Source organism: Otolemur garnettii, unplaced genomic scaffold, assembly GCF_000181295.1.
Source record: "Otolemur garnettii isolate 467f Iridium unplaced genomic scaffold, OtoGar3 scaffold00019, whole genome shotgun sequence".
NCBI lineage: Eukaryota > Metazoa > Chordata > Mammalia > Primates > Galagidae > Otolemur > Otolemur garnettii.
Window position 1 is genome coordinate 15,467,854 of NW_003852414.1, and position 27,373 is coordinate 15,495,226.

A 27,373-nucleotide genomic window follows, 5' to 3' on the forward strand; every position below is an offset into this window, starting at 1 on the left:
GGTGTACGTGGCTGGCGCCTTAGCCGATTGAGCTATAGGTGCCGAGCCATGAATGTGATTCTTATTTGGACATGACTGTTATCAAATCGTGATATTTTTACTTCATTTTGGAGTAAAAAGATTTATTTTGTATAAAAGTCAAAAGTTACTCTGATGGCAAAATTGTCATAAATGTTTCAACTTACCACTTTTATAACTTACTATTCTGACCTTCTATTTCAGAATTTATTCCATAATTTTTTTTTTGGAGACTTATGAGTACTATGTTATTATATATTTATTTTAGGATAAGTTAAACCAACTAAAAAGTGTTGCCCCAAATCATTTAGGTAAACAAATAAGTTATAAGGTGCCAAGAGGAAATACTACCTACCAAACCATACCTTAAAGTACACTGGGGTCAGTATCACATTGATATTATGCTCTAGGTCAGTAATTACACTATGAAATAAAACTGAACATTAGATGATTTTTTTCACAAATTCTTTAAGGTTGTACTAACCTGATTAATAACTCTCTATATAACTGCAGAGATGTATTCTTTTTTTTTTTTTTGAGACAGAGCCTCAAGTTGTCCCCCTGGGTAGAGTGCCATCACATCACAGCTCACAGCAACCTCCAACTCCTGGGCTCAAGCGTGTCTCCTGCCTCAGCCTCCCAGGTAGCTGGGACCACAGGTGCCCACCACAACGCCCGGCTATTTTTTGGTTGCAGCCATCATTGTTGTTTGGCAGGCCCAGGCTGGATTCCAACCTAGGTGTATGTGGCTGGCACCTTAGCTGCTTGAGCCACAGGCACTGAGCCGCAGAGAGGTATTCTAAAGAAAATGCTCTTGAAAATAGCATTTTGAAATATTAAATATGGCTAGTCCCCCAATTACTCTGGGATTTAAAAAAAAGTATTAGTTAAGAAAGAAGTATATTTGAGTTTTAAAAAACTATTAATAATTCACTGATTAAAGAAGAATTAAATTAGATTTTTGTCTGAAATTTCTTAATTAAATTACTATGTTTGCCATGATGGGAAATGATAACAGCCCTTTAAGGGAATTATCAGCTCTTGGCGCTTCTAAGCACATCTACAAATAATTAAATCAATTTATCATGTTTATTTATTTTAAAGACAAGATTTTCTTCTCTCATCCAGGCTAGAGGGTAGCTCACTGAAGCCTCAAACTGCTGAGCTCAAGTGATCTTCCTGCCTCAGTCTCCTGAGGAGCTGAAACTACAGGCATGGGCCACCATGCCTGGGTAATTTTCCTTATTTTTGTAGAGACGGAACCTCGCTATATTGCCCAAGCTGGTCTCAAACTCCTGGACTCAAGGGAGCCTCCTACCTTGGCTTCCCAAAGTGATGGAATTATATGCATGAACCACCATGCCCAGCCAATTAATTAATACCTTCTAAAACAAAGCCTCATGTATAGCATTTGTTCAATAAATTTAAGTTACTGCTATTTATTACCAATATTATTATTAATAGGATTATTATTACTAATGGAATTGGCAAGGTGTGATTTAGAAACAAAATTCAAACCTTCTGTTAAATATATCACTTAAAGCCGATGAGCATTACCCAATTTTTTTCCTCTATTGCACTTTCATAATTTTACAAAGGAACAGTCACAAATACTTTTACTATTGCTATGAAAAACGTCAATTTTGCATGCTAAATTATTAAATTTTTAACTTCCTGTATCTATTATCTGAAGTGACTATATACCTTCTTTTGACTATGACCAAAAAAAAAAAATGTATGAAAGGTCACTTTTAACACTGGTATTTTTGCTTTCTTTTCTACACTGAGGTCCAATTTGTTTTCCAGGCAGTACCAAAGGAAACTGGTAAAAACATAATCAGGGAAACAAGCCAAATTTCACTTCCCGTATCTTATTTCAGTTCTGTAAATCCTAATCCTGGACCTATGTACTCATCAATCAGATTCAGGAATTGAGGATTAAATAGAATGTCCCAGCATTTTTCAGGGTTGAAACAGAAGTGGTGAAGATAATCAAATGGCTGTGGTTGGCGTGCCTTTGCCAGGCAGATAATAGGAAATGAGACTGCCGGTTTGAAACACAAGAACCGGAGGGAGGAGACGTGGTGCCTCTGATAAGCGCTCTCCTTAGCACTTGGGGACCACCAGATCCTTGATGGTTTAGAGAACGAGACACGTGCAAGATAAAACAGAAGACCAGGCTGAATTCCAGCTCAGCTATTTTCTCACAGGAGTCATGAAGCAGTTTCCTAGCCTCTCCCTCCTGCTCTGTTATCTCATCTGTAAAGTGGGGATTTATGAGGTTGGTGAGGTTGGTGAGAGCTTTCCAAATAAAATTTAGTGTTCTACAGATGACAGCGAATCGAATCTCAGAGTCATCAAATGGGCTTATACAATTTTTAAGTGACATTCCTCAAAATCCTCACCTAAGAGAAATCTTATTTGTAAAGTGTTAACTGTAGGTTGTTTTCTAAATGGTGCATTTCCCATAATGCAATGGATCACAATCCCCCATTCGGCCCCTTATTTTCTAGATTCTTCCCCAATGTATCTTAAGAAATACCAAATGTTGTTAATATCTTTCTTCAAAATAAGGTGGGGGTATATCTTTCCTGTATTTAATTTTTTTAAATTTTCTGTCAGACTTCCCCAATGCATGATATTTTTGACTTTGAAAAGAAAGGCAGGAATTACTACAAATCTCATTAGAGATGTCCTTCTTAACCAGATTTCAGTTAAAATTTGCTGACTAAGATTCCACAGGCTATGATAAGAGTCAGGTAAGTATCTAAGGTGAACTCAGCCTCTGAACCTCTGGCAGCTTGTTTGCTGTGCTGGCGGGACACAGTGATCATCCTTGGAAAGCATTTCCTGCAGCCCAACTCTGACAGCAGAGTCCAGGGTCCAGGAAATGAGTCTGTAGCAGGCAAAGCCACCATCTAATCATGTCACCCTTGCTTCCACTTAGCCAGTGAAAGGAGTAAAAGGTAACCTGGGCCGTGTCCCTTGTCTTCCAGAAAACCAGAAAACAAGCAAACATTGGAACAAGTCAACATAATGCAATCCACAAAAAGATTCAAATAAGTAAACAACACATACACCCCAATGGAAACCATGTTAAAACTCTATACGAGTTTCTCCCACCCACGGGAATGTACTCAAATAACCTCAGGACTGTTGTGAATCATCTTTTCTATTTCTTAATCATCTATTTCTATTTCTTAATTCCTTAAGAAACATTCATCTACATGAATTTATCTTCCTCTCTTCTGGTGCTTTCTTCTGCCTCCTTATTTTTATACAAGGTTGTCAAGATGAATCTGACTTTTGTCTCAATATGATAGAGCCCCGAAGTCCAATGTAGAGTAAGAATAATTGGTGCTAACTGAGGCAGAATTGGTCTCTGAGTTTATGAATGCATACAGGGAGATCCTAGCACTTTTCTACTCACAGTCTCTTTAATGATAATGTATAGGGTGGATGTGTTGCAGAGAAGAGGGCATCGGCAGAAAACACGTGGAAAAGAGAGGTGCTAAGAAATGAGGTGAGGTTGGGGGATGTACTCTAGCCCTTAGAATGCTTTGCACCAGCAGTCCCCAAAATTTTTGACATCAAAGACCAGTCTGATATTTCCATGGACAGCAGGCAGGGACAAGAGTCAGAGCTCAGGTGGTGATGCTGTGTTGCCTGGTTTCTAACAGGCCACAGACTGGTGGTACCAGACTCAGGAAGGCAGGTTGAGGACCGAAGGTTTACATGAATTATTTGACTCATTCTATAATCCTAGCTCTCTAGAAGGCTGAGGCAGGTAGATGATTTGAGCTCAGGAGTTCAAGACCAGCCTAAGCAAGAATGAGGCCCCATCTCTACTAAAAATAGAAAAACTAGCCAGGTGTTGCGGCAGGTGCCTAAAGTCCCAGCTACTCAGGAGGCTGAGGCAAGAGGATCTCGAACCCAGGAGGTTGAGGTTGCTGTGAATTATGGTGATGCTAAGGCACTCTACCCAGGATGACAGAGTGAGACTCTGTTTAAAAAAAAAAAAAGAAAGAAAAATAGAAGTCACTGATACCTCCGGAAATATCCCTAAGCTCCCCAGCTTCACAGAGCAGGCACGCAGGCTGTCTGGTTCCAAAATCCACTTTCTTAACCCCTGCACTCTGCTGCCTGTATATAGCAAATACTAACAGTCTTTCACCAAATATGGTCCCTCAACCACCTGCCCCAGAATCACCTGGCTAGGTGATAACATACAGATCCCCGGGCCCAAATTCACAGCAACTGATCTAGAATCTCCGGGGCCTGGGCCTGCCTGGGCACCTTCACTCGAACAAAGTTCCCAGGTGATGTGAACAAGCAACTTTGCATTTAAGAACCACTGTGCTTACTGCCTTGTCATAAACTATGCAGTTGTGTAAACATTAGGCTGGGTTTCTAAGTAATTCTTTTCATTTGGCATTCATCCATCATGACTCTTTTCTGTGGAATCTCCTTGGGAGAAAGAAGGAACACATATACTCACAAGACAGTCCCCATTTCTAGCCTCCAGTTGGCCTGCTGCATGGCACCTGCTATCACTTGTACCTATTCATTTGTTTGCTTTCTTGTTTATATCTGTTTTCCCCATTGGACTTTATGTGGACAAGATGGCATTGGCTTTGACGTCGCCAAGACCTAGTATAAAGCCCGGCACAGCGGTACCAGATATTCTGTGCAATAAATCAATTGATTAATTAAAAATAATTATATTTTAATTATTAATTATCTTAATTAAAACAATTAATTTACAGTCTTGTAGAGGAGGGGCATATATGTAAGTAACTGCTATAAAAAATGGCAAAAATTAAATAAGAGAAATGCAGTTGGAAATGAAAATGATTACAAGTCCATTGTATAAAATTTGGCAAGGGGGTGGCGCCTGTAGCTCAAAGGAATAGGGCGCCAGCCCCATATACTGGAGGTGACAGGTTCAAACCCAGCCCCGGCCAAAAACTGCAAAAAAAAAAAAATTGGCAAGGGAGAAGAAAACAATATGGGAAAAGACATGGAGGTGAGAAGATAGATGAGGAACAAAGACTTTTCTTTCGTCTGTGCAAAATGCATTGACAGGAACAGAGGTGGATGGATGACAGCTTTTGAATGTCTACCAAAGGTGTTTTATTAACTATTTGATGAGAAATAAGGAGCCAGTGAGGGCGTTTCAAACTCATAGGAGCGATACTATTCTAGTGCAGTGTCTGGGTAAACTGAAGGCAGGGGATTTAGAGGCCAGGAAATTGGGGATGGTTTCGCTCCCACATTTATTTCTGGTTCTAATCTCACTGTTTCCCCCTGTGTATACAGACGCTAAAATATATACTCTCTTCTCATGCAAACATTAGCCCTGTCAAGTCTTCACAATCTTAGAAGAACAGATTTTTAAACACACACACGCAAATACACTATGGAAAGAGTATCTATAAGACCTGAAAACCAGAGACCCTGGGAGTGAGAGAGACAAGAGAGCCAGGGATCAGAGCAACCTCTGACTTCTCCCTGCTGCCAGGGGCAGCACTGTATTTTATCATGTTAAACTCCACAGTGTGGTACGCATAAAAGATCTCTGGCTTCATGTTAGACCCAGATAGCAGATACCTGACCAGCCTCATGTCCAAGAAAAACACTCATAATTAATTGTGGCATTTTTTACTCTGAGTTTAGATCAGTCCTCTGAATCCTTCTTAGCACTGGCTCTGGGACCCATCGAACCCATAGAACAAAGTTGGCCCATGAGCAGAGAACTATTCACCATCCCTGGTGTCATGTTCAGAGTGGAGACCCATCATACCATCCGCATAACCTGCTCACGGAATGACTCTGTCATGACGTCTGTCATCCCTGTGCCGCCTACTTCTAATCACGATTTTAATGACAGCTCTTGTTTCCATGTCATTACCTGTCAGGTAGGTCTGCTCATGGACCTCGGTGATGCTCAGGAGTTCAGCATTCTGTTGTTGGCAGCTCTTCCTCGCCTGATGCCACGTCAAAGCAGACTTGGAGTTTATCTGGTAGGAAATGCTTGTCAACGGATCCTTATTCCACAAGCTTTCACTGCCCTCAACTGTGAAAGAAGTCAAGGAGAATGTGCTACAGTCTGCACAGAAAACACTTTCAGGGAACACTATTTTTTAAACTAGCTTAGCAGCACGATTGCCTAAAACATTATCTTTCTTTTCCTTTCCTTTCATTTTTTTCCTTTCACTTATTTTTAAAGTGGCTTTGGGATTTTCTTTACTCCTGAAATGAAGTGGGGGAGAAGGGAGGTTTCAAAGAATTAGCTACATCCACATCCAATCTCTTCCACATGCAGAAAGAAAAGAAAGCATAGAGTCCTATTCTCCTTTGGGAAATCTGGAATCAGAGGAGTTGGAAAGTGAAGTAATTATAAAGACAAAGAATAGAAATACCAGCCCGATGTCCTTAATCGAGACATAAAAAAAGAAAAAGAGGTAAGAGGGTAAGGGAATGAAAGAAAATAAATATATATCTTCTCTCAGCAAGTGGGTATTTTACCTATACATTAAATCATGAACTTGGGGAGTCTCATTCTCTCATCACTAGGATGTATGCAATATAGGAAAAGCTCTTTCCAATAGTAGATACTATTTGTTACTTTTTCTTTCTTTGGAGTAAAATAAAATTATTTTTTATAATCTTTTTTCTTTTCTATTGTACAGTTCCCAATACATTTCAGAAACCTGGATGTTCTCTATTATGCATAGATAAATGCTATTTATAGTCTTTACCTATGTTTCAGAAGTTAGTAAACAAAATATTTATATATGCTTTATGTTGAGAAAATTTCTCTTTTTTCTTTTTAATACCCTAGGGTTCTATTTTTGAGCCGTGTAAAGTATTAATCTTTTAATTTATTTGTAAGGAAGTGAGAAAGGATTATATAACTTCTCAAATTTTCTGTGAAATACTCAATGGACTGTGATATTAGGCTGCTTTCCATATAGTTTATATTGTCCTCATTCACAATTCTGTGCTCCACTGTGCTTTGTATCTGATGAGGAAGAGACCTTATCAGACCTTTTATTCACACGGTGATAAAACACCACACACTGTGATATGAAACTTGTGCTTCCCTGGCACATCCAGGAGGAAGAAAACGTATCAAAATTTGATTCTGGCAACAGAAATTTTGAAGATGTTTTAATGACAAAATCATAGTATGTTCTATAAGAAATAAATTTGAATTAGTGAGGCTAAATTTAAATTATAATGACCTGAGGTGGTACGTCGATTGCGTACGTGAATGAGATCAAGTGAGAACGATTTGGGGTTTACTTGAAGACAGAGATTGTTTTAAACAATTCATTTGAGTCTCTACTCTGTGATATAACAGAAAATGTGAGATATTAAAACGGGGAGGATTCTTTTCATGTTCCAGGAATGGGGGAAAGTGATCTAAATGACCAAAGAAGGAAATGCCATTGACTCTTCACTTAAAGCATATTTTGCACTTTAAGTCAAGGGATTAAAAGATACTTCTCAACGAATATAAAGCTTTGCTGACTGTACATAGCCCCAAAGAGCTCAAGTTCCCACAGAAAACCAGCATGACTGATGTTGAGAGCTAAAGTTGCAAGCTCGAGAGAACTGAAAGAACAGGGTCTTTTCCTTTTCCTGTTCTCATGATACTTGAAAATTAATCTCTACCTAGAAGGAAAACATTACGATAAACAATGCAATGCACAATGAAGTGTCTATATTAACAGTTGCCAGGTCAAGAACCGGGACCTCATCTTCCTGCATCGAAGATTAAGGCTAATTTAAGGTTAATAGAGAAGAAAATGCTCTTTTGAAAGGAGCATAAGATGAAATAGAGTAAGAAATTGCAAAGCCCTTATGACAGGCATGAAACAAATAAAGTATGCTTGAGATTTGCAATGCACATTGAAATCAAATGGCTTATAATTATTTTACTTTCACATTTAATAGGAAAAAGTATATATCATTTGGTGGTGAAAACATAAATTAAAAGTAATAATAAGACTAAAAATTTATTGTAGTGAGCATACTCAGGACACCTCTCCAGCCCATAGTTAAGGCTATCCGCGGTTGTGAGTTTCCTTTGTGATGAGGGATTTATAATTTGTCATGTACATTTCATTCATTAGATCACGTATTCATCCATCAACTCTTTTGTCAATCAGTACCATTAAGTGGAAGATGATACAGTCGGACCCCATTGCATGTAAACTCCTAAGAAACTCCATGAAACAGATTTAGAAAATATTATTCCTATCAAGCAAAGGAGAAATATCCTCCTCAATCAATGGAAAACTGGTATTTCTCTGTCTGTGTGTGGGGGTGGGGGGAGCTACTTTTTCAGAAAAAGACTTCTAATATAAAAATTTGACATCTATAAATCTTTAGTGGGAATCAAACGTATAAAGGTTGCCAGAAGAGGGGTCAATACGTCTCCCTCCAGTCAAGAATGGAAGAGCAGCATGAGCAAGAGCAGGAAGGCTGGGAGCTTTTGTGGAGATTGTTCCATTAGAAGTGAGTGTGCACTCAGGAAATCAAGTTTACTTTCAGACGAGTGAGCAGAGGGTATAGATCAAAAGAGATAAATAAGCACAGTTTTTAGACTTCTGGCTTTAATTTGACAAGCCAAGTTATTTTTCAAAGTTGTACTGTTTTACAAGAGTGTTGGAAATGATGTGGATTAGGAGCAGATTTGTGGTCCTGAAAACAGAGTCTTAAGTGATATTACTACAATTCAGGCAGCCTCGCAATCCTCCCGGACCCCATCAGAGTCCTGCCTGGCCTCTCCCCTGTGCAGGGCAGCAGAAGAGTCCTGGGTGGTACCAAGAAGCGGGAGCTGCTCTGATCCAGCCTGAAGTGGCAGGCGAGAGGTCAGTGGCTAAGAAGGTGAGGAAGGAAGAAGGGGGCAGTTGGTGTCAGGGAAAGTGAAGCAAAGAGAGAAGGAACACTTTCCTTTCCTCTTTCCTTGGCCCCAGTTCTGCCACCCAATGCTGACATCCTCCCCCCGGATAAAAACCTGCCACAGTTTCCTCAAACACCAAGTCTTCATCTGCCCTGGAGTCCTCCCTCCCGTGTGATGTGATCCTACTTCTTTCCCATCATGCAACTTAAACGTTCCCTTGTCAAAAACTTTCAAGCATGTACATGGCCCACTTCCAGTGATTCCTGGCTATCTGAATTAAATTAAACATAAAAAGAGTATCATTATTATTATTTTCACATAAGGAGCCCTTTCATTCCAATGAAACAAAATTCAGGGGCCTCTCTCTCCATCACACCCTACGCTTATTTCTGGTTTTTAATCTGTAGTTTCCCAAAGGTAAAAGCGTTTGGGGGTGAGAACATGGCTTGCATGCTTCCAGAGCTAGGCGTTAAGTATATCGCATTGCGTACAGGTTAATTTGCCCTGAAGTCTTAGAAAATAACTGAGAACAGGGAGAAATAAAGAGGTCAATTGCTGCAGGGAAGGTTGGGACAGTGGAGTCCAGTCTCATGATCTCAGGAGATGTTCAGATGGGGCGGGGGAAGAATACAGTCTACTCTTGTTACCAAGATCTCAATACACATAAAAATCCCAGGGCTGAGAGTCCAAAGGGCTGTGATCTAGTCTCCAGCCAAAGTGGATCACTTTCTCCATTGTAAAACTGAGATGATGCAGTCCCTAAAGGCTTCTGGTGAGATATAATGAGATCTTAAATGTGAAATTACTCTGGGGGGTGGGGAGGAATGCTCCATATAAATGCAATTCCTGATCGCTACCAAGCCATACCAAACGTGCCAAACTCTTCCTGATGATAAACGGTTACTTACATTTCAAAGGGCAGTACCCAAATAGCTTATCTGCGTCGTAGTCCGTGGTGGTTCCGCACCAGAGCCACCCGTCCGAGCGCCCGGCGCTGGTGCAATCCGCGTACCACTTGTTCTCAAACTTGAACGGAAACGCACAGGTGGCCCCGTTCGCGTTGCCCAGCAGCGTGTACATGGCTAGAGAAACACAATGATTTGCATCTGAAGTGTGAGTGGCATTTCTGAATGCTGATTTTCCAGTAAGAAGGATACCATCAAGCATGGTGTAGGACACACACGGGACCCTTGGTTTTTCCCCTTCTCCCTCTACCTTGGTCTTTTGCTGGGTACACACAGCAGTTTGGGCTCAGGAGTAACTCCACCATTTGGGGGGACAGATTTTCCTCCTTCCTCTACTGACACCAGCTTTTATGTTCGCATTTTCTCCAGCACAAAGAGGCTCTTCTTTCTCTTGGTTGGAATTATAGAATTATGGAATTACAGAATTAGAGGGAAAATAACCTTAAATCTTCCCCAACCGAGTCTTGTCAAGCCAGCCTGGACCGGAGTGCCTCAACAATAATTACTAGGAATGGGAATTTGGGCATAGTTCTGCAGTCTACATCATGAAAATGAATCACTCAAGACCCTTAGATACCATCTACAATTGATAGCTGTCTTTTTAAAAACTGAAGGCAAACAGATTAAGCCAGAAGCTCTGGATTCAACAGGAAAAGTAAATTGAAATGCACAATCATCGTTGATCATGGTTTAGCATAAGCCAAAGGGTCAGAGAAGTTCGTGTCTCTATTAAGAACCAAACAACTCACACAGCTGAATTCTCCAGTGTGTTTAAAGGTTCCATCTTAAAAAATAACTAAATAAAAATAAAGTTTCTATCTTTGCAGGAATCCCCTCTTGGGGAGATAAAAGCCTTTACATTGACATATTTGAGCACTCACCACCAACTAATATTCAGAATTTAATTTTAGGTAGCAATTCTTTTCTTAACTACATTTTGTAGAGTCTATGACTTGAAAAAGGTTTTCCTAGACATTCAGTCTTTTAGATAATATAAAGTTGGTAAAACATGTTGCCCCCTGGAAAAACACAATAAATGTTGGTTCCTTCCCTTTTCCTTTTTCTTTCCTCATTCTACTTATTTGGTTTTCCTTAAATGCTAGGTTTATTTTTAATTACCTCAAAAATTACTTTTTGGTCAATGAACTGGTTGTTCATAACTTTAAAGTGCTATTCTAGCTTTTGTTCCACTAAATTGAAGGACTGTTCTTCCAGATCAGACTTCATAGAAGGAACAGGGTAGATTCAGAAATAATTGTGCCTTTCTTAGTTACTGGGACACATGTTTCTTCATATCTAGGAAACCAGAGAAGACCACCTCAGGGCTCCTTGTGCTGTTAAAGTTAGCCAAGAAATTGTCAGTGCCAGATTTATAGAGGCCAGTCAGAAAGAGCTTTTTTAGGACTAACTTACTTGATTTAATAATTCCTGAATTTTTCTGTACACCAGGCACTGGTGACCCAAAGAACCCCAATTACCTCACTCATGAATCATCTAACTACAGTTGATTTACTGTTCCTCTTGTGGTCCAAACTTGCATACAACTACCACATCCACCTACGTTTACAGTTCCAGTTCTATTATTCCAAAATAATCCTTCTCTTTAACCAGTTCCACGCCTCGACCCCAACAAGTTTTCTTCAGAGAGAGAAAGAGTCTTGTACGATACCTAACCTCTGTATTTGGTTCTAAAATATGTCCTGTTAAAGGATCTCATGGTCACGCTACGGGTGACCCTCTACAGAATTATCTTCAGTACTGGGAAATCTTGGGAGAGTATGCAAAATATAGTCAGTGGACCATCTACACCATAACCACCCAAGTCTTCATAAAAATAATAGAATAGCTTCATGGACTCTGCCCTGATAGGCTTACTTTGAATCTGGGTGGCAGGGGAACTTAGAATGTGCATTTTTAACAAGTTCTCGAAGTGATTCTTAAGCACATTAGAGCTTAAGAACTGCTATCCTAAATCTATGTGTATTTATCTCAAAACCAACAGGAGAACAGAAATAATAGAGGAAGGAGATCTATGGTGTTGCATTTTAAAATAAAATAAGCCTGATGTCTTAGCACAGTCAAGTTCAGTTCTTCAGTTAGCATAATGGTCTCATTCATAGACTCTGACTCAGTGAAGTTTAAAACACCCTTGTCCAGCCCCATAATTTTCTGCAGAGTCTCTCTTGGAAGATGGCGTTAACTTAGGTTGCCCTCTTGTATTTTCTAAACCTACATTGTGTTTAAGAAATGCCCTGGAATAAATTCTTCCTGAGCTCTTCTCTTACCCTCTTTCAATTCTTGCTCTCCTCTTTTCTTTCTATACTGTAGACAGAAAATGAAACCTGTTCACAAATGTATCTTCTTTTTTTTTTTTTACTGAATGGTAACTGTGTACACTGATGCACTTTGGGGGTACAGTGTGGTGTTTTCATACACAATCCAAGACACTTCCATCAAACTGGTTAACATAGCCTTCATGTAACTTTCTTAGTTATTATGTCAAAACATTCATATTCTAATCATAGAAAGATTCACTTGTACCCTTGCAAGATGAACCACAACAAATGTATCTTCTTACAAAGAACTGAATTCCTATGCTCCATCTCAGCTGCAGTAAGCTGGGTTCAGCCAAGCTCAGCAGCCCAAGTAACATGCAACAGTTTCTGTTTTGTCCTCTGACCTTGAGGTTGTTCTGGAGAACACTGCATGATAACCAAGTATCCAAGCCTAAAACGTGGTTATCACATCATTGGACTCAGAGGCCAACCTTTGTAAAAGGCTTCAAGTTATTTTGTATTTTGTTTGTTTTCTATGTAGCCTATGCCTGATAAAAGAGAAGTCTAAATACTCTGATTTTATTTAACCTGCAACAGCTCAGGGAACCAACTTATATAAGATGATCTCCCCACCTCCTGGTTGGTGGTATCACTTTCTGCACTAGCTAACTAAGTGTACTGTGTATTAATTTACACGCTCATTCCTCAGCCTTTCTAATTGTTGGGGGTTTAAACCCCTCTCCCTCCTCCTCCTCCTCTCCTAGAACAAAAGGTTTCCACCTGGTCCCACACTGAGAGTTCCACTGGAAAGACCCTAACCCTCCAGAACCTTCCAGCAAGCTGTAGAATCTTCATTTCCCTTGGCCGTTATAAAAACAAGCCTCCAACCACCCTCAGTGCAGATGCTATCTTTGCCCAGTGGATCTCAGTCCCCTTATTAAATTTGCCCTGAACCTCCCCTGGTCTCGTCTCTGGGTACAGGTCCGCACCCTTTCCCCTCATCTTCTGATTAGGATAGTCTTTAAATCCCCACAAGGTGACATCATAAATTACAAACACATAGAAATCCACATTGTGCAGCAATTTGCCAAGATTTCATACTAGGCAAATGACTTGATAAAGAATGTTGTTCTATGAATCATTTCTCTAGGGATCATTTAAACCAGAGGAAAAGAAATATTAAGTTAAGTTCATCTATCCCTGAAATGTTAAAAGAGGCATTGGGCCTTTGAAAGGGAAAATTACTTTCTAGTATTTCTAGTACACACCAAACAAGAACATCGTTTTCTTGGATTTGTTTCCAGCTAAGAAGAGGGGAAAGATTTGACACAAAGGTAACAATTCCAAGCTTCTTACCTTCATAACCTCTAGAGCATAAATCATCCGTGGTTCCATAAATCTTCCACCTGCTCCATAAACCAGATCCCTTATAGAGCATAATGTTCTTTTCTTGTTTATTGCCATAGTTAAAATATAAATCTTCTCCCTTGATTCCGAAAAGCGTGTCATTTTTGCACTCCCACTTCTGGAATTCACTTCTCAGGTCACAGGCATATAGCGTGACAGGAACCCAGTCGGTTTTTGATGGCACTCCCAGGCAAAGTTTAAAGGCAACGCTCATAACCTGGGAATCAGACACCCATCGGAATTTCTGGGATTCAGCATCCTGATTGCAAACTGCAGTTTGCACTGAGCTGGGACTCACTGCTTCCACACAGCGCTTGTGATCTTCATTGTAAATTAAAAATTGCCTAGTGTCTGTTAAAAAAAAAAAAATAGAAGAAAAAGAAAAGGAAGGGAAAAAAAGAAGAAAGCAAGCATGGTTAAATGGGTTCAGGTAACAAGGACAATATTTCAATATTTTAGGTCAAAAGTTCCCAACCACACCATTTTCCTGAACAGTTTTGTGACTCCAGGAAGAAAGATTCTAGAAGTTGGAGAGAGAACTGGATGGAAGCTACCCTGGGGGCCAGCACTGAGCTGGACATCTTCAAGCTGCTCGAGTTAAGTATGAAAAACCTCATGAAAATGTCTGCGTTACATGCTCCTTTTCATAATATGGAATGAATGGAAAGTCAAATTATGAAAAGAAATGATATCAATCTGAGAAAAGAAAATTTGGGTACCATAATAAGCTATAAAATTAAACACCTGTATACCCCAGAATAAGATTTTTTTTTCTTCCAAATAGGATTTTGAAGTGCGGTATATCCAGCCTGTTTAGAGCCAGAGATGAAACCTATGTGTGATTATTCTGCTTATAGCCCTAGGGATTTGTATATTATTTCATTTTAAGGATAGTTTTACTGTAGGCAATTTTCTCTTCATGTCTGGCTAATTTTCAAATTAGGTGCTTTCTGGGTGACCCAGGTTGGGCTAACTTGACAAGGCTTTATTTTGTTTTGTCGTGCTTTCCTTTCTAATAACAGGTATCAGACAGATTCAGCGTCCAGAGATAAATTAGCATCTATTAGAGTAGCTTTCCTTTTGTTGGCATTCCCCATTTAAACTATGTATAAGGCTGGGTGTGGTGACTCACACCTCTAACCCTAGCACTCTGGGAGGCCCAGGCGGGTGTGGATTGCTTGAGCTCAGGAGCAAGAGTGAGACCCTGTCTTTCCTAAAAATAGAAAACCTAGCCAGGTGTTGTGGGGGGTGCCAATAGTCCCAGGTACTCCAGAGGACGAAACAAGAAGATCCCTTGAGCCCAGGAGTTTGAGGTTGGCTGTGAGCTATCTTCCTTGGCACTCTAGCCTGGGGCAACACAGTGAGATTCTGACTCAAAAAGAAAAAAAGATTAAATGTATATAACACAAACATATGAGAATGTATTTGAAAGTTTCATAATTTGTGACATTTCTAATAAAGGAAAAGTAAATGTACGTTTTATGTCATTGGAGGTAAAACTGTATGAGAATAACTTTAACGAGGGCAAAGTTTTTTCTATTCATAACCATGGGCTGGCGATTTAAGGAAATGTGTAAGGATGGCTCAGACTTAAAGCACAGAGCTGCTAGCTAGCAAAACAGACTTCCTCTTGCAAAAGAGGGGGGAAACGGATCTGGTAAGCATATTTTTTTCCCCTTATATCTAAAGTGAATTCACACAGAGGTTTTTCTTTTTGGTTGTTGTTTAGTTTTTAGAAAATATTCAAACTTCAAGAACTGTTTTCTTTTAAGTTTGTGACATACATATAAATTAAACACTTCTTGTAAAAATTTTCCTAAATCCCTTCTACTTGTACGGTTCTTTCAAACTGAGCTAGAGGTATTGCAGATGCCAGGAAGTCTGAATAAATGAGCTAATTAATCAAAGCATTTCAGCGAAATAAAACACAGCTAGAACGGCAGCACTAGAAGGGTTCTTAAGCATTTACAAAGCATTTTTACAAGCTATATTCCTGTTATAGTTGTCAATGCCCGGGAGAGCTTGGCATCACCCACATTCCAAAATCAGCTCCAGAACATTCCACTGAGTAGGGGTTTCTAACCTGCAGCCAGTGAGCTACATGTTGTTTTCGTAAGGCTTTTTTTGCTTGTTTGTGGTATCTGATATCTTGAAAAGAACACACGGGGCTGGGTGCGGTGGCTCACACCTATAATCCTAGCACTCTGGGAAGCCAAGGCAGGTGGACTGCTTGAGCTCAGGAGTTCGAGGCCAGACTGAGCAAGAGCAAGAGCAAGATCCCATCTCTACTAAAAATAGAAACTAGCCAGGCATTGTGGTGGGCAGCCCCAGTTACTCAAGGGGCTGAGACAAGAGGATCTTTTGAGCCCAAGAATCTGCGGTTGCTCTGAGCTATTATGACACCACAACAGTCTACCTAGGGTGATAGAGAAAGAAAGAAAAGAAAAGAAAAGTATGCACAGACTGTTCTTTCGCTAATCAGCTTTCATTAGTATTTGTGCATTTAATGTGGCCCAGTAAACTCTTCTTCCAATATGTAGCAGAGGACAAAAAAGGAAATAAAAAGAAAAAAGTTGGACAACACCAAAAAGCTTATAAAGAACTTTTGGCCTTGAAAGATTATTTTCTCCTGAGGTGTTTCTGCCTCAGCTCTTGTTCACACTTGTTTGAGACTTCCTGCCTCTATCCTACCTGGAGTCCTAATTCTATGCAGCTTCAAACCCCTGGTTGGTTTCCACAGCCTGATGACTCATGAATGCTGCTTTGATTTCTTGGAATCAGCCACAGTGAAGCCTGTACCCATAACACCTGCTGCACCTGTCAGCTTCTCTGCACTTGGCCTCTGTCAACAGAACGTACAACACCTGCCCAAGGCTCCTCCCATCCAGCTGAGCTCCTTCCACACTTGATCTCATATGGCCGTTATGCGTGTCCTAGCAGGGCAAAATGACTAACTCCCGCCCTTGGCAGTAAAATTAAAATGTTAATAGAATGACTTTGCTCATGACAAAATACAGGAAATGAGAAAATAAGGACACTTGTTTAAAAAGCAGTTATGCTCATCACAACACCTAAATATAATCTAGCTTCCTCTAATCTAAAAAGGTCATCAGCTCGGAAAATTTTGTCACATACAGTATACAGAGGGTGCCCCCCAAATGAATACACATTTGGGCAGTGCCTGTGGCTCAGAGGAGTAGGGCACTGCCCTATATACTGGAGGTGGTGGGTTCATATGAAAAAAAAAAAAAAAAGAAAGAAAGAAAGAATACACATTGTAAGAAAGGAAAAAATGTATTAAAATTATACCACTCAAGTCACATTTGGCTTCTGTAATGACAAGAGATCCAAGATACAATACAGAAGATAACAAATGGTATTGGTATATACGGAGTATTACAAATTGAATACAGCATTTTCCTTTCTTCAAATGAGTATACATATTTTTGGCACCCTCTGTCTATATCTGTACACTTAATTATTATTCCACCTGCTATCTTCTTATTAGTGCTTATCTGCCAGTTTTCAGGTAGCTTTACTCAGTAATATCTCATTAATAAGAAATATATCTTTCATCTCTTTTTTTTTTTTTTTTTTGCAGTTTTTGGCCGGGGCTGGGTTTGAACCTGCCACCTCCAGCATATGGGGCCCACGTCCTACTCCTTTGAGCCACAGGCGCTGCCCTCTTTCACCTCTTACTTGAGTAATATTGATCGTCTTGTCAAACAGCAAACACTTATTAACTGGTCAGATTCAGTCAACTCACCAGTTGGTAAACCAGTGTCTTAACAGAGGGTACTCAAAAAGTCTTCAGGCACGAACCATGTTCCACTTTTAAAGATTTTTATGCTTATTTGACTTTTGATGCCTTATTTTTTTATCTGTAGTTCCTTCTTAGTTTAACTCTAAGGAAGATGGGATTTCGGGAGCAAGCTTCTCCTTCTCTTTCATGGCATCCACCAGATCCATAACCTATAAACCTAGGAGTCTTTCTGCGTCTCCAGCCTTCTCTCACATTCCCCAGCCACAGCGAAATCTATTGGCTCTATCCAAAATTATACTGTGATGGTTAATTTTATGCTGTCCACCTGGCTGGGTCATGGCACCCAGATATTGGATCTAACACAAGCCTGGATATTGCCAGGATGGTATTTTTTAATGAGATTATTATGTACATCAGTTGATCTGAGTAAAGCAGACCACTTTTCATGGTGTGAGGGCCTCACCCAATAGGTTGAAGGCCCCAAGAGAGAACAAACTGAGGGAGAAGGGAGAATTCTCCAGTGAAGGGATTCTGCCGCTAGACTGCCTTTGGACTTGAACTGCAGCGTCACCTCTGTCCTGGGTCCAGCCTAGCCCTGCAGATTTGGGGCTTGCCAGCCTCCAGAATTGTATGAGCCAATTCCTTAAGTAATACTCTCTCACACTGTCTCTCTCTCTCTCTCTACACACACCCACTCTCTCTGACACACCATACAAAGGTCCTGTTTCTCAGAACAAACCTCACTAACTCATTAATCATTCTCTTTTACACAATTCCACAGCCACCACCCCAGAACGAGCCACCCTGGTCTTGCTCTGGTCTTCCTCTCTTTGAAATGGAATCATCGAGAAAGATAACACCTGATCTCCCAGTTTCCTGGGCAGAGAGGGACCCAACTTGTCACCTTGGAAAACCTATCAAATGTGACAGGTTGCATTCTCTGAGCTGCAGATAAGAGAGCTCTTTCTGTTTCCCTAATCTCTTTAGCAGATTTCCTGGGATGAGCACCTCATTCTGGTGAATGCTTTCATAACTCACTAATAAAACTGTTTTCTTTCACTTCCACCTTTATGGAGACGTTTTCCTGGGATGGGAGGAGATTTTGCTTCTAATTATAGTTTGGCAACAATTTCAACCCTGTACCCAGGAGAAGTACATCCAGCCCTCACCCACATCATAGCTCACTAGAAAGGGCATGTTCCAGCCCAGCCATCCCTCTGCCCTCTCCTCCTCTCCTTACCCCTTTCCAGGCTGCCTTTCTGTTCCTCAAAGCTTCCAAGGTCATTTCTACTTTAATGACTTCATATTTTTAGCCCCCTCTTCTTGAAAGGGTCATTAAGTCCTGCTCAAGTGTCAACTCAGCTGACCATCCAAACTTATTCTTATATTTTCTATATAAATACATAACTACCATACATATGCTTTTTCTTTTAGTTGCTTATTTGTGTTTTATCTTTCTCCCTCTATTGGAATGTAAATTCCTTGAGAAGATGGACTTGATCTTTCTGGTTCAAAATTATAGTTTCTCTTCGGGGAGCAAAAATCATCTCTCAACTAATATTAGTGAATGAATGGAAGAATATTCATTAACTCTGAAGCACCTTGACCAGTAGCCTAAATAAGCTATTTATGTAATAATGGATGAATGATTATGGGTCTATTTAATATGAGTTTTTCCCCTGAAATTTTATTTTTACTGAACAGCGATGGAGAAATGTTTATAGTTATTAGAAAAAAAAAAGAAAGCTCTTGGAAATGAAGAGCTTCTATTTCAACACACACACTTATCTATTCTTGTTTCCTGTATTTCTCTTTTGCCATTCGGAAGCAGGGTAAGTTTGATATTGCCCCTGTCAGACAATACAAGGAAATGTAAAATTATCACTTTCTGGTGATACACTCATCATACACTATTCTTTCCCCCCGAGGAGCCAGCATGGAGTTTAGTTTTTAATCACTGTCCCTGGGCAACATGTCTGATTTTAAATATCATACTTCTTCCTGTGAAAGTATATTCAAGACCTGGGCCAAAGGCCAGCCTGTGAGATTTTTGCCACTATCCCCCCACACCCAAGTAATGTATTTATAAACAGTCTATATTCTGTTCAACCTAATTATGGTATTGTAATAGAAATATTAAAAAGCTAAACAAATGAGGATGACTGGGTTGCTGTATTCATTTCTCCATAGCCTTGTTTGCAGGATCTAACATGTAAGTTTTCTTCCTTTTTAATATTTACACTTCAATGTATTCAAACATGTATTTAAAGAATGGAGTGACCCTCCATCCATCTTAATATTTACACTTCAATGTATTTAAACATGTATTTAAAGAATGGAGTGACCCTCCATCCATCTTAATATTTACACTTCAATGTATTTAAACATGTATTTAAAGAATGGAGCAATTCTCCATCTATCTTAACTTGATCTCACTAATCTCACATTTATTTTTCAACAAATATTTGACAAACACCAATCATGTGCTGTGGTTGACAAAAGTTAAGTTCCCCACCCAGGAGCACACACTGTGCTGTGGTTAATTCCAGGACAGAAATACCAAGGGTCAAATACATTTAGGAAAGAAACAACACATTTCAACCCAGTATCTCAGGTTAAAAATAACTGAAGACTAAAGGTCCAGTAACATAGAGTGAGTTTTCTTTTAAACATGTCTAAATGTTTTTAAATGATCCCAGCATATTCAATGAGCCATTAAATCTCCAAACCTACTAGCAAAGAAAATGAGGCTATTAGAGAGGTAACTATTTAGGGATATAACCATGATAGGCTGTACATTTTTTAGACTTTTTCCACTATCAACAAATAAAAATGCTGACATTAAAACCCAAAAGAAGGCCAGGCATAATGGCACTGTGATCATAGCACTTGGGAGGCCAAGCGGGGAGCAAATTAACTCCCCAAAGGTGGAAGTCCTTCATCAGTGACTGATGGCAATTGCAGAAGGCTCCAAATCCTTGCATCTTGGATGAGATGACCTTGAGGCACACGATCTACACTGTCACCAACAGAACTCAGCTCCAATTGCCCATGGAGGTCACCACCAGCTTGTCAATGCGCCTCCTCTTCCCACCTCACCTTCTCACTGCCCTGCTGGTGTTTCCTGGGCTCTCCTCCCGAGTAAACTACGCGAACTGAAATCAGAATGTAATTGCCAGAGAGAACCAGATCCTTAGGGAAACCAAACTTCTTTCCTCCACCCAGACTTTCCTCGCTCTCATTCTTAGCAGATGTTCCAGCCTTTTTCATGACACTTGGCCCATGGCTCTGGCTGCATCATGAGAGCCTGGAAAGGCTCAGTGTTGCCCTGGGGACGGTGGCATCAGCTAGAGAGAGCCTACTGTTGGCCTTTCTTCTCAACTCCACCTCCAGGGGCGCCCTGTCGATAGGTTGAAATCAAGCATGGTAGAAATATTTATGGTACAGAAATCAGTAAATGTCACACATCAGATCAGTTCTTCCTTCTTCTTCTTCTTCTCCTTCCCCTTCTTCTTACCAGGTATTAAGTTTACTGCCTGTGAACCAAACCCTCCCGTTTCCAAGTTAAATTTTCCACTATGGTACAATGTCTATGTCTAACCAGCTTTCAAGATATGTGTCTCCTGTGATTATAAATAAGCCCATGGAGGTCTAAACTTTGGTGCTGAATGTAGAGAAGATACAGGCCAGAAAAAGGGTAGAAATGGCACGTGGGTCTCTGTTAGCTCCCGGGTAGAACCACCCCATCCATTGGCGTCAACCCACAGATGCTTCTGGTGCTAAAGGTTTGACACACTCTCTTGGAGGTGAACAAAAACATTCCGGGTTCAAGAAATAGGGTGAACTTTTCATAGGTTTTTCTAAGGGTTAGGGGTGGGGTGCCAAAGGTTTTCAGTGTCCTTTAATCTGCTGCTGACTAAGCAGGCGCCGTGCTGTCACCCAGAGTCCTCTGTTCATAGGCCATTTGGGCCAACAAAAGGTAAAATGAGAATTATAGGCTCTCGAGTAAATAATAAAAAACTAAATCTCAGAAGGGGCTCCCTTGCCTGTTTTTTATTCTCTAAGTAAACAGATTTCAGCATCTCCCTCCTTTCCCGGGGTCTGTGATTTCCACGAGGAAGGCATTCATCAGAGCAAGGCATCCTGCCGTCTGCAGGAGGGAAGCATTCCCAAGCAAATTCAGACATGCTTTTTCCTCAAAAGCATGACTGAGTCACTTAAAAAAAAAAAAAAAGGCAAGGGTCTGTATCTGTGCTGCAGAGTGGGGAGCAGCCCCGTGTGACTAGTGGGCCCAGTTGAAAATGAGACCGGTGTGAATTGAGACGGGCTGTAAGTACACAACACACACCAGACTCAGAAGAGTTAATTTGAAGAGATGACTGTGAAAATAGCCTCATAATTTTTATATTGATTAAATGTTGAATGACAATGTTTCAGATATATTGGGTTTAATAAAATACACTAATAAAATCAATTCCACCTTTTTCTTTTTAGTTTTGCTCCCCTCCAGTGTGGCCATATAATGAGGCTACTTGTGTTTTTTACTGAGCTCTGCTGGGTTATGGAGTCAGCTTTGCTAACGAGCCCTTGAATTGTTTACTCAGCTTCTGTTTAAAGATCTTTAATGGCAGGGAACGCATATCTCCTAAGCAGACAGTTCTATTTGAGACAACACAACCCTTGGAGGACTTTTACTGGTCTTAGTTTTTACCTTTGGGGCCGTGAAGAATATTTCAGTCTCTTGTACAAGAAAAACATCTTGGAAAAGATGAAAATCATGGAGATGCCTCACCCTACCTTGCAGTCTTTCTAAGTCCCAGTTAAGGAGCTTATATCCAGCACTGATTGTTCAGTGAGGGAAGGCATTTGTAGACAGGACAACGGTGAAATATCTCCCCAGGCTCCAGGAATCTCTTCTTGACATTCTTTCATGGGAAACTTCTCTTTTAAATGCTTATTGTACTTTTATTGGACACTTTATTACCATTGGGGCGGGGGGGGGGGAGGATGTCACTGCCTTTAATAGCTAAGACTTGCAAAGCACCGACTAAGGATCATACTCCATTCTAAACATTTCACATGTTGTAGTTCATTGGATTGTCACGACAGATAGGGAGGTGGTACTATTCTCCCCCTTTCACAAACGTGGCAATTAAAGAGCAAAGAAATGAAGTAGGTTGCTCAAGGTCACACAGCTAGTAAATGAGAGGCAGGGTGCAAAGCATACTGTCTTCTCTTGTGTTTTTATAACCACTATTACATAATGCCCCTTCTGGTTTGACCTTTGCGGTAGAAACTTCTCTCCCTAGCAGGCTTCCCATCCTCCACTATTGTATCAGCTCACAGACAAATCAAGCTCAGTGTTTGTTAATGTGATAGAATGAAGGAGGATCAAAAAAAAAAAATCGGAGTTTAAAATCTCTTTCACATCTTTTCCAAAGACAACCGGGAATGAAGATGCTTCCAGGCACGCTCATTCTGAAGCTGAAGCAGGTTGAGTCCACAGCAATAGAAAAGACAGACTTGTTAGTGGTTGTGAGAATCTGAAAAGCTCTGAATCTGCTGCTAATGAGTACTCTCCAGTGTCCAGGACAAAAGAAGAAAAGGAATAGCAGTTTGAACAATGTAGAATACAGATAAGAGTGAGCTTTCTAACGACAAAATGTATGAATGATGAAAATGATGCACAGAAAAAAAACAAGCATAGAAGGTGGATGGAATTGCTTCTGAAGGGATGATCTGCGATGGCATCCTTGAAATGAAGATGAGGAGACATCATGCTACCCTCCTTGCAGCCAAAGACACTCAGATGGTATTTCTGAGTGGGGGAGTTACATAGAAATATTACGAATTGGAAACCAGAATGAACAAACCGCAGAGGAAGAAATCTCTGCACGACTAAACCAGGGAAGGAGGTACAGGAGATGAGAGAACTCAGAAGGGAGACAGAGGCTCTGGGGGGCTCTGGGCCAACCAGCACCTGATACCAGAGCAGCAGCCTCCTCCCTCCCGCAGCTCCCCAGCTGCCATGCGTGGTGAGCAGGTGTAAACAACTTCCCCACAAGTGTGTGGCACAGGTGTTTGAAGGAACATTGACCCAAAAGGAGGAGGTGTGGCCTAGGCCCCCAGGTCAGAGAGCCCCTGGCTCAAAGCAGACTTACCCAGTAGCTGCACAGCACCGCCGGGAAGGACGGAGACAAACACCAGCAGCAGGGCCAGCCTCATGGCCCAAAGCTTATCCTTTTCTTCCAGGGATGGAGAGGAGGGTGCAATGCAAAAAACAAAACAACCAGGCACCTGATGAGTGGCCCCCAACCTAACCCCAGTGCCCGGAGCTGCCCTGCTGAAAAGAAGGACAGAGGAAACGCTTGCTTTTAAAGGGCTCCTGAATTTAGGGAAAACCTCCAATAAGGAGATATCCTGTCACATGAGGGTGGTTGGAAAAACAGGAATTCAGAAGTTACAACTTTGCTTTGTAAGCTAACTTCTGAGAAGAGCAGAGACAGAGGAAGGGTAGAGAGGGACATGTGTGGGAGAGGGGTGAAGAGGGGGCGGGAGGAGAGGGGGTAGTGGTGAGAGGTGAAGGGCCGGCCTGGCATGCTGGGACGGGGAGAAGTGAAACAGCCCCTGCCCTCCCGGCCTTCTCAGATGTGGCTGGGTGGGGACCAGGCTGCAGGCCATTTACCTGGGCCGGAAACGGAGCTTCCCCTGGGAAGCAGCTGAGTCAGGGGTCCTACTGCTGACATCCTCCACTGTAAAGGGACAGAAGCCACAGGCCCAAAAAAAAGGACACTTTTATGCTGGAAACATTTCTTTCATTCTCCAAATTCTATCTTTTATTTCCTTAGAACTTTGAAAGAAATACTTCACAGGGAACTTTGCTCCTCTACCTAGAAGTGAAAGAGAAGCTAAAACTAAGAGGGAATTTCAGTAAGGCCAGGAAGGAGAAAGTTCTAGAAGCCCATCTTTTGGCACTGTATTCTCCAGACAGCCTGGGAGCACAATGCCAAAAGATTTGCTATAAAGCCTTACTGCCCAGCCTCAACGATAGTGGTCTTCTCTACGAATGGAGGGGTGCTTTTGCTAGAAGAAAATCTAGTCATTTGGTCAAAAGATGTATATTCATTTCTTGCCAAGAGAAATTCTTAAAATAAAAAAAGAAGTTAATACGTCTTTCATTAAGACTAAAACAATCTCCCACACATCTATTTTGTAATTTCTCAGAAGTAAAACGTGAATTAAGAACATTGTGAACAGAAACTAATGATTAGACAGCCAACCCGTCACTGGAGAACAGGAAATGTCAGGAATTGTGCTAGCAGCACTGTGTGCTTGGAGATACTCAATGAATAGTTTATCTTCAAACAGAGATGTTCAACATTCACCGTCTTCGCAATAAAATTATAAAATGTGTTTGCTATTAAAAATATGATATAGTTGAGATACTGATTGTCTTTAACATTCTAACTTTAAATTATTTTGAAAGGAGGAAAATGGTGAAAATGTAGGACAGAGAAATAACGTTTCTTTGTTTCTGACAAAAATAAAATTGGTTACACAACGGAACAGATAAAGCCAGTATGTTTCTTTCTAAGACTTTGTTTCACTGATTTGTCCTTGAAAAAATATTTTAAATGGGTCATTTGTGCCTTTTAAATGTAAATAAATTACATACAAAAAGTTCCTGCCAAATTTAGATTTATGTAGATTTCGGACATGAATAAAATTTTCATGAATTATCTTTACAATCACATTCAAGTTTTATTTTTCAGATATACAAGGGTGTCCTATCACATTTGTACAGTTAAAAACAAATCAGGATTAGTCATAAAATATGTGGTTTTGAAACAAAATGAAACCAACTATCCCACAAAGAATTTACCCCAAGATCTTGACCTTATTGAAACAAAGATGTAACAGGCTGAAAGAGGTAATCAAAGGAGATGTGAAACCCAACTCTTGAGGTGTAGGGACATTATGGAACACAGGAGAGTAGGAAGCTCTAGAAATCTGTCTCTCCACTTAAAGAACCATAAAACAGGCAGGAAATGTCTGAAGGAGCCACAGATACTCTTTGATGGGTTTGGGTCCTGGTAAACCCCATCCCAAAGTTGAAAATATGGTAACCCAAACATCGCAGCTTAGCCTAACTTACACATGCTAGGGAACACTCGTGTCAGCCTATCTTTGGACAAAATCATCTAACAAAGCCTATTTTATAATAAAGTATTGAATATCTCATGGGATTTACTGAATACTGTACTGAAAGTGAAAAACAGAACTGTTGTATGGGTACTCCAAGTGGTTTCTTTGAAAATGTATTGCTTTCACATCATCATAATGTCAAAAAGTCTTAAGTCCAAACATCCTAGGTTGAGGATCTATATTTTGGAAGTCTAGAGTCTAGTCAAAAACTTGGAGTATCCAGAGGGGAGCTTGATAAAGAGGCTGGTAAATGTCAGTGAATGTCAATCTTTCACTTATGGTAGTGGTTCCCAGGCCTGCTGCCTGTGTCTGGCAGCTAAGTGGGGAACAACCCACATTTTTGGTGCAGCTTGCTAGAGTCAGGGTGGGCAACAAGGATCTTATCCTCCAAATATCAGGATTGTGGGGTCTAACTGGGGCTTTTGATTGCTTCCACCACCTCACATAGTACTAGAAGTTCTAGCTAGAGCAATTAAGCAAGAAAAAACAATTAAAAGCATCCAAATTAAAAAAGAAGTGAAATTATCTCTGTCCACACATGCCATGATTTCATATGTAAAACATTCTAAAGCTTCCACAAAAGAACTATAGAGCTAATAAATTCAACAGAGTTGCAGAACAGAAAATCAAACCACAAAACTCAGTTTTATTTTGATAAAAGGAAATTCAGAAACCAGCTCCATTTGCAATAGCATCAAAAAGAAAACAAACAGGAATAAATTTAATAGGCAGAAGACTTATATACTGAAAACTATAAAACATTGCTAAAAGAAATTTTAAAAGACCTGAAAATGGAAAGATATCCTATTTTTGTGGAATGCAAGATTCCATATTGTGAAGATGGCAATATTACCTAAAATAGTCTATAAATGTATGAAGTCTCTATCAGAACCCCAATTTTTTTTTTTGCACAAATAGAAAACCCCATTCAAATTCACATGAAATCTCAAGATAAACCAATCTTGAAAAAGAACAAAGTTGAAAGTCTCATACTTCCTGATCTCAGAACTTACTGCAAAAATATAGCGATCTATAAACAGTGTGGTACTGGCATAAGGAGAGACATACAACCAATACAATACATGTAGAACAGAGAACCCAGAAATAAATCCTCAAGTACATGGTCAATTGGTTTCCAACAAGGTGCCAAGACTGTTCAATGAGGAAAAGACAGTAATTTCAACAAATGGTGCTGGGAAAACCAGCCATCCACATACAAAAGAATGAAGTTGGACTCTTACCTTAAATCACATATAAAAATTAACCTAGGCTTGGCACCTGTAACTCAGCAGCTAGAGCACTGGCCACATGCACCCAGGGGCTGGTGGGTTTGAATCTCTAACAATGACAACAACTAAAAAAAAAAAATCCAGGTATTGTGGCAGCACCTATAGTCCCAGCTACTTGGGAGGCTGAGGCAAGAGAATCGCTTAAGCTCAGAGTTTGAGGTTACTATGAGCTGTGACACCATAGCACTCTACCCAGAGCAATATAGTGAGACTTTGTCTAAAAAAAAAAAAAAAAAAAAAAAAAATTAACCCCAAATGGGTCAAAGACCTACTGAGAAGAGCTAAAACTATAAAACTCCTTTTTAAAAACTTCTTATAGCATAACTGTGTGCATTAATGCAATCATGGGGTACAGTGTGCTGTTTTCATATACATTTTGAAATACTCTCATCAAACTGGTTAACATAACCTTCATGTCATTTTCTTAGTTATTGAGTTAAGACATTTATACTCTGCTTTTAGAAAGATTCACTTATACCCTTGTAAGATAAACCATAGAGATGACCCCACCAATCACCCTCCCTCCCCTCAAAACT

The 27,373-nt window shown here is 40.3% G+C and overlaps 1 protein-coding gene across 1 annotated transcript in view; it reads right to left on the minus strand.

Annotated features, from left to right (window-relative positions):
• Positions 1-23,688, minus strand: part of MRC1 (mannose receptor C-type 1) — an 87,926-nt gene extending 64,238 nt beyond the window's left edge. The window contains exons 1-4 of the mRNA XM_003786779.3: positions 23,505-23,688; positions 13,530-13,931; positions 9,841-10,014; positions 5,930-6,094 (exon numbers count right to left, since the gene is read on the minus strand). Coding sequence (XP_003786827.1) covers positions 5,930-6,094; positions 9,841-10,014; positions 13,530-13,931; positions 23,505-23,568 — 805 coding nt within the window. The 5' untranslated portion in view covers positions 23,569-23,688. The remainder of the gene's footprint in view (positions 1-5,929; positions 6,095-9,840; positions 10,015-13,529; positions 13,932-23,504) is intronic.
• Between the last annotated feature and the right edge of the window lie 3,685 nt (positions 23,689-27,373).